We start from the raw sequence: 16,685 nt of genomic DNA, 5'->3' as shown, positions 1-16,685 counted from the left end.
GGGCACAACTAAATCACTTCAGGGTCGGAGAAGTCGAGGGATGCCTGTAGCTCTAAGACAAAGCTGAGGAGGCCTCAGTGTTTGGGATCAAGGGCTGTTAATGCTGCATAGGTGTGAATCATTCTGGTCTTTCTTCCTGAAGAAATCTTTCAGGCCATTTGCCTGGAGGTTTAGCTTAAGAGAGGCTTTGTTTTGAATGTGTAAATAATCAATTGCTGAAATTGGTCAGATTTTCTCCTGACTGGTTGTTCCTAAATTCTTAGGATACGTCCTAGTAAATTACACTTTGTGAATTGTCAGATGTGTAATTGTTGCATTTTGGATGTATCTAACTTTTTTTTTCTTTTTTTTTTTCTTTTTTTTTTTTAAACTATTTCCGTTTAAGGTATCTGTTTGCAGGTCAGAAAAATGAGATATGTAATTGTGTAATGCTCTGAAATGTAAAAAAACAAACTGTAAATAAAATTGACTAAATCTGAATTATTTGTGTGTGTTTCTCAAAAAGCTTTGAAACAAATCCAGGATGTCAGAGTATTTATCTGTATGCCGGATTTAGAGGACACCCTTAAAAAGTAAATTGTCCTTTTTCATGCATTCTTAAAGATGAAGTGCTTGATGTAAATACTATTGGTATACTTCAGTCTTAATTTGGAGATGATTAATTATCTGTCCCTTTTGTTTCAGAACCAGCTCTGTAGAGGGCTTTCTGGAAAGTTGATTAAATTTCACCCTAAATTACCTTTTGGGCCATATATTGGAGTAGAGCCTGTGGATAATGTCACTTGTACAGTGGGGAATGTTTCAGTTTCCATCTCAGAGCAGTCAGAGCTGCTCTCCACTGCCATTCCAGCTTTTCTTGCATGCTTTTTGCTCACTATTGGGGCATTTTCATGCAATGCACTTGACTTTTTTTTTTCTGTGAGTTTTGGTCCTTACCTGACCATGTGAATTCCTGTGTCCTCCAACCCATTCCTGCTTCAGCCTTGCAGTGCCTTGTGAAGAGTCTCCTGGTGCTTATCCCAAAGCAGTTTTCGTCCTGGTTTTTCCAGGACTGCCCACGCAGGCAATCGTGACAGATGTAAAAATTTAAGCTCAGACTGAAATTAAACAGATGTGAAAAAGGGGGCAAGGATTTAATCATTGGACCCTGAAAATATTTATTTTTATTTTAAGATTTAATTTCATATGTTCATGATACTGTCTGGTCTTGCCGAAGCATTCAGTTTCTTTTTACCTTTTTAAATTATTCTGTCATGCCCACAGAACTACTGGAAGTCTAAAGTGTCAAACCCATGGCTGTTCAAATTTTCCTCAAGATGACAGTCATTAATTGCTAATTAAGCTTCCAAATATACCAGCTTTACCTTGGCATTCTAACAGTTCCCAAAAAGCCCCACTGGTCAATGCTTTTTGAATGTGATAAACACACAATAGAATTTGTAAAAAAAAAAAAATTTGGAAAAAAAATCTGTTACACTTCTCTGTATTCTCTCCTGCAAACAGAAAGAGTTTCTTATAGTAAATAAGCTGTATTTTGTTATTAAAGCAAACTGCTTTTTGGAGTCAGGAACCCATGTGAGGTGGGTCAGATGTCTACACCACTTCCTTGAGGTGTAGAAGCTCAAGTGAGCTGGCTTTAAGTTAGTTGTTGTAAGCCAAGTAGTGGCAAAATCAATATTGACATTGTTATTTTTTCTTTAGAAGACCTGGAAGCTTTGTTCTCTTAATTTATATAAAATTAGAATAGCACTGCAGCTTACATAGGCAGAGTTTGCTCAGGTGTTCACTGGGGAGCAACAGGTGTGGGAGGGCTTTCTTTTGGTGGGTTTATGTTCAAAAGAACTGTTTATGGAAGGCATTTACAGTCAGTTTTGATTTGTAGCAGATGAGTTTGAAGTCTTTTCTCAGTTTCGTAGTGGATGCTCTGTATGGCTGCAGACTGAACAGGGCTCGAAACAAATAATTTGTTTTGTTAAAATGATTTTTTTTACAACGCCATGTTGCAGTAAGTTGAAAATCTCTTCATACTCATCCCTGACTCTCCTTTAGCCCCTAAGGAGCTGCTCCTGTGGATGCAGCAGCTTCCAGGGCTGGGCTGGAGCAGAGCCTGGTTCAGCAGGCGCAGGGTGAGAAGAGCTTTGGAGGCTGGGACAGGTTTAGGGCTGGTTTAGCTAAGCTGTAACCCCCACCTTGTGTGCCTGTGCTCCCAGCAGTGCCACAGCCCCGGGGCTGCCACTTTCCATGGCCTGTCCATGGTTTGGCCATTGCTCCCACCTGGAACACCCCTGTGGGTACAAACGGGCTCAGGCTGGCCCAGGGGGTGCCAGGAACAATTTCTCCCTGAAAGGGTGGTTGGGATTGGAACTGCCCAGGGAGGTTTGGAGTGCCCACCCCTGGAGGTGCCCAGGGAATTCCTGGAGGTGGCACTCAGTGCTCTGGGCTGGGGACAGGGTGGGCATCTGGCACAGGATGGACTTGGTGACCTTGGAGGTCTTTTCCAACCTAAATCCTTCAGAAGTCCAACAGCAGCCAGAGGGTGGCTGCTGTTTTCCCATCAGTTTAGTGGGCTAAATGGCAAATGATGCCATTTGGAGTTGATGATGGAGATCCTCTGTGTGCTTGTTGGGTGTTTGTGGCCTGTCAGGGTAGGGGAGAATGGCACGTGAGGAGTTTCAGTGCAGGTGTTCTGTTCCTCTGAAGATCTTCAGGTAAAATGCCTTGGCAGAGAGAGCAGTTACTCCCCAGCTCAGAGCTCTTTCCCCAGAGGTGTTTGAAGGTGTGAGGCTTCAGGAGCAGAGCTGGAAGCAACAGGAAATGCTTGTGTGTGTCTGAAGTGGAGTCATGCAGGAAATGGAACAGATATTTGTTGCTGCTCTAATTAGAGTTGGAACTTTGTGTCAACACTTCAGTGAGATAATCATCTCTGATGGTTTGGTTTCTCTTTCAGACGCTGCTGGGTTCAGTTTGGAACCTACAGAACTACCCTGGGGTAGGGCTCCTGGGGTGGTTTATGTCTGTGCAAGGCTGAAAAGACTTTTTTTGTTTCAGCATGGAGTAAAATACCTTAGGGTTTTTAAAACATAGTTTCTAACTGTGATTAGCATTAAGAGTAGCACAAGTGGGGAAGGGTAAGAGTTGCTTTGTGCATTGCTAGGCCTTAGGTCTGGTTCTATTTAATTCTCGTAAGTCCTGATATTTTCTTTCTTGTCTGCTAAAACTGTCAAGAGTAGAATAGGAACGTGAATTTTAAAAAATAAATGTCAGTAGCTCATTCTCAGCATCATCATCTGCCCTGCCTGTTTTTTAGAGTCCAGTGAGAAAACAGAGCAGCTTCCTTGGCTGAGGAGCTATGAAAGGAGCAGGCTGGTAATCAGGGAAAGGCTATTTCAGTCCATCCTTGGCTTTATAATTGTGTTCCAATGAATGCCTGCAGGAACAGCAAATTCAGGCAGAGCAGAGGGTCCCTCACAGATCTGGGGCTGAAGACTGAGCTGGGAGGGAAGTGCAGGGAGCTCGAGCCTGAAGGGATGGCTGGCAGTGTGTGGTGGCATAATCCATTGGGTACAACGACTAGGACTGTTTCAAAAGGGAATTTCTCCATAACTGACAAAGCTTCTGACTGTGGAGTGATCAGGGATCACCCACATTTAACACTGAGAACTTGTGTAGCTGCCTGAAGATCCATCAGATCAGGTTTGAGATATCCAGTGTCAAATTCTCCTTAATCCCTGCTGGAAAGAGCCTGTGTGTGATCCTGGCCTTGCAGTGACCATGGCAGTTCCCAGTCAACATTTAACCCCCAGCTGCTCTCTGGGACACTTGGGGTTTTGTTTAAACAGTTCCCTCCCACAGCTCACCCTGGCAGAGTGTTCAGTGGGGCTGTTCAGGTGAATAACATCCCGTGGCTTTTTCCTTCTCTTCCCTGCTCACCCTTCTGGCATTTTCAGTCTGCTCTAGTCTGACCCCATCTACCTCTGACCTCCGTGCTAAGAACTGTTTGTGCTCATTTGGATGGGTTTTGCCAAGCAGCAGCAATTCCTCCCAGGTCAGAAATTCCTCTGATTATTGGGGTTTGATTGTTGGATCCTAACAGCAGCTTATGATTCCCTATGGTTGATTTATAGATCATTCACTCTTCTGTGTTACCTGGGATGTGGATACAATCCAGCCTGCCATTTAAATTAATTAACAATTTTTTCCTTAAATTTAACAATGACACAAGTGCCCTTGTGTGAACACAAGGCAGAGCAGCAGTTGCCAGGCAGGGCTGTGGTGCCAGGGAGTTGGTGACTGGTTTGCCCTCCTGCTTTTTCCCTGCACAGCTTTGCTGTTGCTCCCAGGTGGGGCAGTTTGGGATATTCCCTGGAGCAGCACCTTAGTGCCAGGCACCAGCCACTGAGGAGGGCTTGGCTCTGTGTTTTCCTCAGGAAAATACAATTGATGTTGCTGGCATGAGCTGGGAACAGCAGGAGCTGGGAAGTGGGTGGTGCTGACAGACCAGGGCTTCAGAAAACCTGAGCCACCTTGCACATCCAAGAGGGACACACATGGGAGCAAAAGGAAAAAAAAAAGGTGGAATAACCTGGGAAAGATGACTCATATGCTTGTGCCATGGGATGTGGTGTCTGATCTCTTTCTGCCTGCCCATGGCCTGAGGGGAGAACTTAGCAGCAGCCTGCAGGTAGGAACTGGCTCAGGGAACAAATCTGGGTCCCCTGGAGCAAGTTTGAGTCCAAGCTTTGCTCCTTCAGTGTGAAGAAATGGATTTGTGGGGTTTCTCTGGGCTGTGTTTGACAAGTTACTTCCCAAACCAGGACCAGGCACGTTTTGAGCAGCTGTAATTGCATTGCTGTGCCAGTGATTCCATTCCTCAGTGCAGAGGAGGAAGGGAGGGCTGTGGGAACTGGGGCTGTTCCAGGTGTGTGAATCCCTGTGGGACGGGGCAGAGGCACAGGGGAAGCTGGGCTCTGCTGAGTTGCAGCTGGGACAGGAAATAACACTTAAACTGAGGCAGGGAGTTGGAATCAAGCACTGGAGTATTGATTGCATTTGTGACAGTAAAACCCTGGGTTTGGGTATTGGCAGGGATTGAAAGCAATGGATCAGGCTGAGCTGGGCTCAGTGCAGCCAGGAGAGGGAGAGGACAGGTGATGGATCTGTCCTGTCACTTTGCCATTAGCAAGGCTGACTTTGGAAAACCAGAATATTTGTAAAAATATGTCTGTAACAGAGGACTCTGCCCTCTGTGTCCTGCTCACATCCTGCAGGAATCACACCTGGAGTAAGCCAGGTTTGAGCTGAGGAAAGCTGCACTGCCCTTCTGCCAGGGGCCTTGGGGTGCAGCCTCCTGCTTGGCTGATGCCATGTATGGAACAGCAACTTGAAATCAGGTGGTTCTTTAGGAACAAAACAAATCTAGGTCAGTTTTCTTGTTTGTTTACAGATGTTTTGGATGTCAAATATGCACTATGAATAAGGAATAGTCTCCTACGTGCCAGGCACGTGCTGGGAACCTGTGCTTTGGGATGGCAAGTGCTTGTTCCCAGCACTGAGATTCTGTAACAGAACCACAGCAAATTCAGGTGGCAGAATTGTCCCTGCCATCCTTTAACAGGTGCACAAAGGGGGAGAAGGGATCTTGCTTTGTCAGTAAAATAAGCAGATACAATTACAAGCAAATATTTGCTTAAATGCTGATTTAGTAGCATTTTTTATTTAGTAATGTGTAGGATTTTTGTTTGGCTTTACGAAATGCTGGGGTTTAATTGCACCTTTGCAGTGCTTCAGGATTTTAAAGCACATGGTGCCAGTTTGGGTAGTTAGTAGCTCTGGTGAAAAGGAACTAAAGCCACAAAAACGATTTTAAAAGAATTGTAGTCAGTTTAGTTAGAAGTTTAGTTAATTAAAAAAAAAAAGTCTTGAGGTATTTCAAGTGTTGAAGGATTTAGGAATAATCTCTTCTGGTACATTTATATGGAAAAAAACTGGGTTGGACCATGTTTTAGGAATTCTCAATACTGTGTCATGTATTTCAGGGAATTAGGCACACAAAGGGAAGAATGTGTTGCTGCTCTTTGTTTTCCTGGTGGCTGAGGTCTTGCTGCTGGAGGCTCTAAAGGAAGGAAACAGTTCTTGCTTTTAGTAGTTCATCATCTGGAAGAGCAGCCTGGTTTCTCCCTTCTCCACTGGCTACAAATGGAATCTCTAGCAGGAAAATAGGAGTTTTGTGCCTGCTGTTCCATAGTTTTACACAGACACAGCCTTATTCCCCAGGAAGGTGCATAAATGTTACTGTAACTATTTAAATTTGGGCTCCTGGCCTTGAGGTTTAATCCCTGATGGGATGTGCTGCTATTTTTGCTTCCCTTGTCCTTCTGGGGTGCCTTTTCTCCCCCTCCATGGCTGCCTGGTGTCCTTCTCTTTTCCTTTGCAGATAAAAGCCAGGAGTTTCAAAGGCAGCGCTTCTCTCTGGACAGCAGTGAATAAAGGGATTGAGAAAATGTTCACATTGAAGAATCAGAATCCCCATGGCAGTGCTGGCTGCCAGGAAAGGGCTGTGTGAGCTGGGGTCAGTGGGACAGGCAGGAAGGGCCTGAGTTGTGACAGTGCCTGTCCTGACACACATCTGTACCTTGATCTGGGGCAGTCCTTAGGATGGCTCCCTAGGGAAGGGACTGGAACCCCAGGAGCAGCTGAGGGAGCTGGGAAAGGGGCTTATCCTGGAGAAAAGGAGGCCCGGGGGGGTCTTTGTGGCCCTGCACAGCTCCTGCCAGGAGGGGACCAGGGGGTCTGGCTGTGCTCCAGGGAACAGGGACAGGAGCAGAGGGAACAGCCTCAGGCTGGGCCAGGGCAGGCTCAGGGTGGGCACAGCAGGAATTTCCCCATGGAAAGGGGGCTCAGGCACTGGAACTGCCCAGGGAGGGTTGGATCCCCATCCCTGGAGTGCCCAAGGAAGGGCTGGAGGTGGCACTCGGGGCTCTGGGCTGGAGACAGGGTGGGGATCAGGCACAGCTGGGACTCAGTGCTCTGGGAGGGCTTTTCCAATGTGGGATCTGTGTGATCCTGCCTCTAGCACTTGAATAGAGCTGCTCCAGAGCAGAGTCCAGCCTGTGAGCTCCCTGGAGATCCCAGGGGAGCCATGCCCTCAGCCAGACTGAGCTGTCACTGTCCCACAAAGCACAGATCTCACCTGGAGTGAGTGCCCCCATGGAATGGGTGATAAACAGGCAGTGGGCTGCACTCAGGGAATTCAGTGGCACAGACACTGAGCTCACCCAGGTGATTAGGTTTTCAGTCACTGTATCTGAGGAGCACAGTCTCCATAGAATCCCAGAATCCCAGATTGGTTTGGGTTGGGGGAGACTTTAAAGCTCATCCAGTGCCACCCCTGCCATGGGCAGGGACACCTTACATTGTCCCAGCCTGGCTGCTGCTCTGGACACTCTGAGCCAGGGCCTGCCCCTCTTCCCAGTAAGAACTGGTGGCTGACTGGTGTTGGTTCATGCAGGGCTCAGTACTTGGGCTGTTCCTCTCTGCTTTATCATAATTTATTCCTGTTCTCTGGAGTAAATGGGAAAGCACAGGCAGCCATGGGAAAGAAACACCATTAGCAGATTTCCAGCTCCTGCTCCCTCAGGCACTCGGCTCCTTGTGTGGAAGGGCTCTGCAGGGTCAGATTTAGCTTTGTGTTGGGAACTGCCATCAATGTATAGATTTTGTGAGTTAATCTCCCTGCTTCCTGAGCTGTCCTTAAATGTCTTTACAATTGGAATTCTCTCTGGATGCTGAAATGGGGTGAGATGTAACAGATTGGTTCTGTGGCTCCTCCTCAAACCCCAGCCCCGGAGGAGTTTGCTCACTTGTGTCTGTTTGTGATAATGTCAATCTATATTTTGTCTTCTGCACACGATGCACAAAGCAGGTGAGCCAGTAACTTTTCTGGCCACCTCAGCTTTTGCTTTACCTACTTTGCAATATGTACTGGAAGACATTTAACCATGTTCCCTTTCTCTCCCCTTTTCAGCTCAGAGACACTAATGACCCGCTGTTTTTATGGAACCTCACTACACTGCCACGAAGAGCACCAGCTCATCAGGACTGAGAGAAATCTGAGACTGACTTGTCCTATTTTTCCTCTGAAATCTTCACCAAGTAGTAAACATTTTTTTGAAGGGGAAAGGGGGTAAAAGATGTTAAAGCTCCCCCTCGCACCATTAGGGCATCTGTACCTAATGTACATTTTCCTTAAAATTTCAAAAGATGTTAGGAAATATTTTATAAAACTTTTTTGCAATAAATGACGCATGAAATTACGAAAGACTCTATGACACTTACATGCAAGGAACCACTTGAATTATTAGGATGAAGACTCACTGCAGATAACTGGGGTTTTTGTAATGTGACAGTCACGTTTGTATGTTTTGAGAGGTGCCAGTGACGGAGCCAATTTGCCTGGGAAGTTGACTGTAACTTTTGAACTTTTCTTTTAATTCTTGACTTTAGCATTGCAATTTTCCATTCTCTGAGGCTTAGTTAGTATTTAGTGCAGGTGTTAGCAGAGCTGTGATCTGTGATCAAAGCATGTCCAAACCCAGTTGTATTGTGAAATATGAACAGTCCTGCTATTGAGACCAACGTTTCCCATAGAGGTGATGGAAAGGACAGTGACCACAAACTCCATGGATCTCTGTTTTATGGGAAAGCTCCTTCTGTGTGAATATGGTTGCATTTTATTTATGCTATTGTAACACTTAGGGAATTGAGGGTTGTGAAATAACCTTGAGGGGGCTACAAGGCAGAGAGCAGCGTTTTGCTTATAATCCTAGAACAGGATGGGAATCATGAATGGAGAGTGATTCAATAGGATGGCATTTCTATTTCAAATCATGGCTTATTTTTTCCTTTTGACATGAATATTTTTCAGATAGATAACTAGTAGAGAGCAAAGGTTTTATTAGAGTTTCTGATGGTTGTTGATCTGAGTTGGGTTGACTTCTTTGAAAAGCTGTAAATCAAAAAAAAGAAACCCACTGGGTTTTATCCATTTTATTCCCCTCCCAGAAAGGTCTTGGGTAAGACTGACTTCAGTGGAGCTTGGGAATGCTGGACACGCTGCTGAAATCTTGAGTTATTAAATATTAATTTATTTGTCACTAATTATTTCCATTGTGTGCACACTGTCTCGGCAGAACCATTTCTTTAAAGTTCTTAGCAGGGGATTTATTGCGTAACCTGGGAAAATAAATATTTGTTTTGAAGATATGAAAATGTGCACATAATCTACTAAAAGTCAAATTTCTGTTTCTATAGAGATGAAAGGACTTGTAGGAAACTCTTTTCCTCCTTACTGATATCCTGATTCAATTGGAGAAAATAGAATGTCTTTGTCTGGATCGTTTAAAACCAGAGGGACTTTTCCAAGGGGCCTCTGGGTCAGCACAAAGACGATTTCTTCGTGTCTGGAGCCTGAATGAACCACATAAAATCTGAAGTTAGAACAACTCTGTCATTGGCAACAGGTTTATACTTGTTAAACAATCTGAGAGGGAGAAGTGACAGGCTGGGACAGGCCCCCAAACCCCAGCCAGGCCCATCAGGGATTCACACACTGAGTGTGTGGCAGCTCGTGCTTTGTGCTGCTTCAGTGTCTGCTTTTCAGAGCTAAATTCTTTATTTCTAAATGCAGAAATTGAATATTCACTACCTACTTTTTAAAACAGCCTGTACAATGCTGTGCAGCGCGTTCAAATTGTACCGTTTGCCATAACGATTTCACCATGAAGTACAGACTTTTTTTTTTAAATTTGGATGAATATTTGTTCTACAGTGCTTTTCCTTTTCACCAGTGGAAGAGGCCCAGCAGTCTGGTCCTGCTCAGGGCCTGGGATGTGACTAGAACTGAAAGCTTGAGACATGTGAATGAGGAAAGGGGTGCCTTGGTGCCGGGTCCGTGCCAGCCTTTCACCTCTGCTTGGATTGACAATGGATGGGGGCTTGGCCTAATCAGGTGCATTGTCCCCCACCCCCCCCAGAAACCAAACAGAAAAGCCACCAAACCACATGGCACAAACCATTTTCTGCTCAGGAAAAAGGCCCGGGTCTGTGGTGGCAGGGTTGTTGCACATGGCATTGAGGAGTGCCTGCTGTTGTTTTGGAAGCCGGTAGTGCCTGGCTGTGCCCCCGGATCCCCAGGGCTCTCCTCCCCTCCCTCCCTCCCCTCCCTGAGCACAGCAGCTGAAGCAGGAGGGATTGACCCAAGGGATGCAGGTGTGCACTGGAGAATATGGGTATAGAGCAAATAGCATCCAAGGGAGCTCATGTCTGCCTTGCTTTTCCCAGCATTGCGTTGGAAACCACATTTTCATTTGGAAATGAAATTGTCAGGGATATTCTAATGAGAGAGAGTGACAGTAATGTATTGCTTTTCACTTTTTTGCTTTAGTTGCTTAATATTTAAGCTTTGCTCCGTGCTACCTTCTTGTCTGTATATTGAATGGTCACTATGCCTCTTTCATTTTGTAGACTTGAATGAGGAAAATCTGATTCACCCTTTAAGGTTTGCTGAGAAGTAAAAATGATAAAGAATGTTGTGTAACATTTATTCAAATAAAGCCTTGATTTTTTTCAGTGCTCTTTTAAAGGGAAATAATGTTTTGATGTCTTTAACTTTTTTACTTTATTAGTCATTGACCCCGAAGCCTTTGATTTATGTCAGAAGTGGTTTTTCTGGAAAAAACAAAGATTCAACTGAGGTTGCTGGTCCACTGCTGGAATTCCATGATGTGGACAAGTCTCTGCCTAGCCTCACCTTTTACCACAGTGGCTGGAAGATCCCAAGCTATGCTCAGCCAGGTGGATGCTTTCCATAGCAGTAGGAAAAATTATAATTAGTGAGAGAAGATAGTGTGGTAGAGACAGCTCCAAGGATGCCCTGGTGGCTCTGCCACAGTCCTAGGAGGAGGAGGGGATGCCATGGGAAGGGGCTCCTGCTCTGGCACACGCAGTCCTTGGGCTGGTTTTTATGGAGTTCTCAGAGTTTCAGACAAGGCTTGCCTTCACAGGTAAGTGGACAGGGGGATTTCTCCATCCAGGGAGAAGTTGCCTTGTCCTCAGCTGTGTTTCCTTGCCCTGAGCAGGGATCAGGTGATGCTGGAGAGGTGATTTCTGTTCCAGGACTCCATCCCACTGCATTCAAAGGAGGGCCATGCCAGCAAGTATTTTTCCAAAATACCTGCTGGTGTTGGGTTGGTGCTTGGACTCAGTGATCTGAAAGGTTCATTTTCAACCTTCGTGGTTCCATGATTCTTATGGAGTGTCAGACTGGAACTGCACTTTCCAATCAAATAGAAGGCAGCCTTTATACAAGTTTTTTTTCACTTGCATTTTGGTACTGTAAAGAAAGATTCTCTAAGTTGAGTTGAGCTCCTGGGCTAAACAAAAAATAAGCTTCTTGAGTTACCTTGATTTCTAGGAAGTTCTGATTTCCAGGAAGCATTGGTGGTTTTATGGCACAGGGTGTTTTTATGGCACAGAGGATGCCAGCAGCTGGTGGGTACCCAAAAGTACTAACCCTGCTGGGAAGGGGTTGTTGCAGTGACCTGCTGTGGATAATGAGGAGTTTTCCCCAAAATCGATTTTACTGTGAAGTGCTGCTGTTGGCTCAGCCTGGGGTGCTTTGGGAGCGCTGTGACAAACACCCACATCAGGCTGTGGCCCGAGCACAGCTCCAGCAGATGGTTTTCTTTTCCTTCATGGTTGTTTCTCATTCTGTCGGGATTGCGGGAACTCCCATCCCCTTTCTCTCATTATTCCCTCAGCCTTGCAGCAGTTCCTCCTGAGCCCGCGATCCTCATTAGGCGGGGAAATCCTGCTGAAGTGTAATTGCTCGCTAATGGCCTCTCCTTTGTGACACCGAGTTGGCAGCAGCGCTGTGGGGACGGAGCCACGAGAGAGGTTGGCCGGGCAGATTTCAGAGCTCTGCAATTACTCCGTGGATTAATCATCACTCCAGTGGCTGGCAAAGGGATAAAGGTGACCCACGGCCCACACAAAGCCCACACAAGGCCCCTCTAAAGGCGTTTGCTGCTGCCCCCGAGCAGGCGGGGCTAAAGTGCAGCTCTGGCATGAGGGCTTTGGAGAGACTCCCGTCCGAAGTGTGAGGGGTCAGAGTTTAGATCTTGCAGGGTGACACCAACAGGGCCACTGCTGAAGGGAATGGCTCGGTGACAGTGGCACTGGGAACTCACACTGTCACATTCTGTATTTGGGAGCATTTCGGGTGAGGCCCGGCTGGGCTTGAGGGGCTCCCGGTTCCCTCATGGCTCCCGGTTCCCTCATGGCTCCCGGTTCCCTCATGGTTCCCGGTTCCCTCAGGGTCCCTGCCTCATCTGCCTCATGGGGAGTGTCAGGTTTGCATGGAGAGGCCGTTCTGTGCTTGAGGGCTTTGTGGGAAGCTGGGAATGGTCGAGGCTGGGAGGATTCCGGCAGGGGAGGTGTGCTGCGTGCTGGGCCCTTGGGGAAGGGCTCATTCCCTCTGCTCCAGGGGAAGCAGCGCCAGCGCTGAGCCCCTCGGGCAGAGCCCAGGCCTGGCACCAACTCCCCCTCACCGCCGTGGCTTTGTGTCCCCTCCCCTGTCCTTGCTCCAGTTGTTTTGGGATTTGTTCTCCCTGTCATGTTCCGCAGGCAGAGCAGGGAGCCAGGAAAAGGCTTCTGTTGTTTGCTGGGTCGTACTGTGGGGTTTATTCACATTCCATATCCGGCTTTTATGGTTCTGCTCCTGCTTTTCCCTTGAGTGTCTCTGTGCTCTTTGTTTTGCCTTCCTTGCTGGGTTTGCAGCACAAGCCATGGGTGCTCCGTGCAGAACTGGGCACCCCTGCAGAGGTTTTTGGCACATTCTGTATTTGGGGTAAATATTCCAAGCCCAGGAGGGGTAGTTCTAATTTTGAAATCCAGATTTTCAGCTGAGCTCCACATCTTAAGGGCTTGGGGACTGGAATTTCTGACTGTGGTTGTGTTGGTCATTAAATATTAAGTGAGGCTGCTCCTGCTGGAGGGTTCATCTAAACACTGAAGGCTCTGAGCTGTCAGGGGAAGGGGCTGGGGCCCCAGAGTGTTCAGGGATGGATACTGGGCCATGCTAAGGATAAGACCCCAGGAATACTGACACTGCTCAGATGGATGGGGATGAGGCTTCTGTGATTCACTCACTTGGCTGTGGTTGCTTTTAAAAAGGCAGCATTGGGCATGAGTTGTGAGAGCAGAACTGGGGGGGTTGGACTTCACACCGTCTGCATTAGCACTGCAGGATCCTGTCAGGAGCCATCAGCTGCATCTTGCCTTGGAAAACCTGCTGCTGCTCCAGGCTTCAAGGCCTCAGCTGCATTCCAGCTGGGAGCAGGGGCACAAATGTTTTGGGGCACAGCGAGAGCTGGCGCTTCAAGGGCAGCTCAGGGCTGGAGCCATGGGCAGGGAATCTGTGAGCTCCCAGCCTCCTCCTTTCCCTAAGTTCCAAATACTGCAATTCTCCCTTCCTCAGACAGAGAAGTGCCCCAGGATGGAGGGTCACAGCCAAAGGAGCTCATGGAAATAGGACAAATGCAATTAGAAAAGCCCTGGCCCCACTGCCTCCCCAGGGACCTGCTGGGCACTCTCCAGCACCACTCAGGAATACACTTAGGAAGTTCTGCCAGCAGCCACCGCCCAGACGAGATAGCAGCATTTCCCCTCTTCCTGCCATCCCTGTTCCCTGGAGTGTCTGCAGGGAGGGGGTGCTGCCCTTCACTGCCCAGAGACAGGAACAAAGGCCCCCCTGGCCAGCGTGTGCTTACCCCAGAGCAGGCACGGCTCCTCCCAGACCCTCCGGGGCTGCCCGGGGGTCAGTCCAGCTCAGCAGCTGCTCCTGGAGCCCAGCACCCTCCCAGACACTGCCCGGAGCCCAGGGTCAGCAGGCAGGGAGTCCTGGGAAGCAGGAGCAGAGCCGTGGGCTCAGCCAGGCCAGGAAAGGCAAACCTAATCCTGCTGCATCCATTTAGGGAATGCAGGATTTGTAAATTGTCTTCCTGAGAAACAAAGGGGGAGAAATATGCAGTTCTGGGGACTCCAGGCTGCAGCTGCAGATGGTTTCCAATTGGGAGATTCCCACTGAACGTGCAGAATCAGGGAAAAATGGGTTTATTTTAATTTTCAGTTGATTTAGAGCCTTTAATCTTTGTCAGGGTAGGCAGTGATGCTTCTGGCTTAGTGCCACAATTCCTGTGCCAGGCACTGCCCAGAGCCCCCCCAGCAGTCACAGCCCTGCCCGGGGTGGGAAAAAGTTGCTGAGCAAGAAAATGTTGGGATCCATCCAAACAGGGAAAGCTTGTGAATGAGCAACATATGAATGCTGCACATTAATGTGCCCCAGTGCATCTTTGCCCTATTGGAGGGAGGCACTGGGGTGTAATTGGTTCTTGGCTGCAGCAGTAATCCCTTGGGAATAACACAGCTAATTAAAGCCTAGGAGCTGGTGACCAGCAGCTTCTCCCCTCTCCCAGGCTGGGGCTGTGCTAATCAGGGGCAGGTAGATCCCAGGAAGTTTTGTGTTAATCAAGGCAGGAAGGAATGGGCTTCAAAGCTTGGTGCTTTTCCAAATCCTGAATGTCCCAAGGGATGAGCTGGGGAAGATTTTGGATCCTGCTGGGCAGGAGGGATTGGCTGTGCTGGGCCTGTGTCAGTTCCACTGCCACTGACACTGCTCTGGAGTGTGGCTGCCTCCCTTGGGGCTGGGGTTTTGGGAGACAGAGCTGAAGATGTGAACAGAGGAGCTGCTTTTTCTATCTTTTAAGAGATGTTAAATGCTCCAAATTTTTGGTGGGATGGAGGGAACTGCAGGTGCTCAGCTCCTCTGAGGGTCAGGCCTTGGGACTCACAAACAGGATCTGGAATGAGGCCAGGTTGGATGGGGCTTGGAGCAAACTGGTCTCTGGAAGGTGTCCCTGGTCTTTGGAAGGTGTCTCTGCCCATGGCAGGAGTGGGACTGGATAAGCTTCAATGTCCCTTCCAGCACAAACCATCCTGGCAATCTGTGATTCTAAACCTCAGCCAAAAGGATTAAAGTCTCTGAGGGGACAAACAGAGAAGTGAGTGAGAACCTCTGCATTAAGCAGAGTCAAATCCCACTGTCAGTTCTGGTGTCAAATAATGGAAGGTCTGAGGCACAAATGTTATGGAAATGCTGGAGAAAGTACTTTGTAGGGAAAGACTAACCCCGTTCATGGACAAGAGCAACACTGCCTTTATTTCTGTGCAAACACCTCAGGGGAAAGGCCAGCTACTGAAAGGTTTTGTGTTTGGCAGGCAAAGGAAGGAGGAACAAAGGCAGGAGCTGAGGATGGACAACTCCAGCTGGAAAGGAGGCACATGCTGGTTACCAGGAGGGTGAGTAACTGTTGGGACACTTGAGCAAGGAACTGTTTGGTTTAGGAGCACTTATATTTAAAAGATTGTGTTTCATAAAGCAGTTTTTTCCTAGCAGAGGTTGTAAATCCAACAAGTGTGACTCAAAACTCCCTGGCACTCCCTAAGTTGTGGCCAGTGGCACCAGGAGGAGGCACCAGTTATTTTACTGGTGGCAGCTGTGAGGACTAGTTTAGACATTAAAAAAACCTCTTAAAAATCAAAAGCAAGGCACATGCACTTGTTCAGGATTTGGACAATGCAAAAGGACTTTCAGGCAATTAATTGGAATTTTGCCTAGAGGAGAACTTGCTGTGCTGGCAGATAACACCTGCCAGAAGTTTCTGGTCCAGCTGGAGAGTGGCCCTGAGGAGGCAGGGATGACCTGGAGGTTTGAGTTCTCAGTACCAGCATGCCCAGCTCCCAGTGACTTTCACACAATCCAATTAAATTACAAACACTAATCAGCTGCAGTCCTGCTTCCTTTGCCCTTCCCTTCATTGGAAACTCCAGGTGCACATCAGGCATCCTGCAGGGGAGTTGCACAATGATTTGATGATGTGTTTGCACAGCAGGTAGGAAATTCAAAAGCTTTGTTGTGCTTCTATTTCCCAGAAATTCCCCAGTCTCCAGCTGAGAAGGAATATTTGCAGCTCCCCAGGCTTTCAAAGGGGTGAAGCAGGAACAGAGTGGAAGGAACAGAAATCCTGTCCCTGAAGCAGCAGGTCGGAAAAGGCCACTGGTAACTGGGCACAAGAGTCAGCCATGGGTGAGTGACACTGCACACAGTGTGGGCAGGGACAGAAACCCACTGGTCAGAGCAAGGAAATCTTAAAGAATTATTAAAAAAAAATGAAAATTGAAAGCATCCAGGGTAGTTCCAAAGTGGTTCCATTTTTGTCCATGTCAGGGGTGTGCTGGGATGCTGCAGGTGAGTGGAAGCAGAGCCAGCTGGTGCTGAGGCCTGCCCCTGAACCCAGCCCAGCCCTGCCCAGGGCTCCCTGCAGCAGCCTGGGCACCTTTGCTCTGCATTGCTCCAGATTTTAGGGAAGATTATTAACATTTCTGCTAATCCCAAGCCACTGAGTCTTCCCTGCAGAGTTCAGCTCAGGCAGCAGAGGTTTCACAGCTGATCCAACCCCCAGCTCTAAACTAAAACTAAACTAAAAATGCAGCAGGACAGAGTTTGACAATCAAAACAACTCTGCACAGCTGCAGAGACAAAAATGACATTAAAGCACCAAACCTGCTGT

At 47.7% G+C, this 16,685-nt stretch overlaps 1 protein-coding gene across 4 annotated transcripts in view; it reads left to right on the top strand.

Moving 5' to 3' along the window:
- Window positions 1-16,208, top strand: part of PWWP2A (PWWP domain containing 2A) — a 29,454-nt gene extending 13,246 nt beyond the window's left edge. For 2 of the 4 annotated variants that reach the window (XM_030229330.2, XM_030229333.2), the window contains exon 3: window positions 8,024-10,648. Coding sequence is in view for 3 of the 4 variants with exons in the window: in XM_030229333.2 (XP_030085193.2) it covers window positions 8,024-8,037 (14 nt within the window). In the remaining variant the exon portion in view is untranslated. Of the gene's footprint in view, window positions 1-385; window positions 481-8,023; window positions 10,649-15,333; window positions 15,415-16,047 lie in introns of those variants that run through there. The other 2 variants (XM_030229332.2, XM_030229331.2) reach the window with 2 other exon arrangements.
- Window positions 16,209-16,685: the final 477 nt, after the last annotated feature.

Source organism: Serinus canaria, chromosome 13 (genome assembly GCF_022539315.1).
Source record: "Serinus canaria isolate serCan28SL12 chromosome 13, serCan2020, whole genome shotgun sequence".
Lineage (NCBI taxonomy): Eukaryota > Metazoa > Chordata > Aves > Passeriformes > Fringillidae > Serinus > Serinus canaria.
Note: the sequence above shows the minus strand (reverse complement) of the source record. Positions and strands in the feature narration are given on the sequence as shown.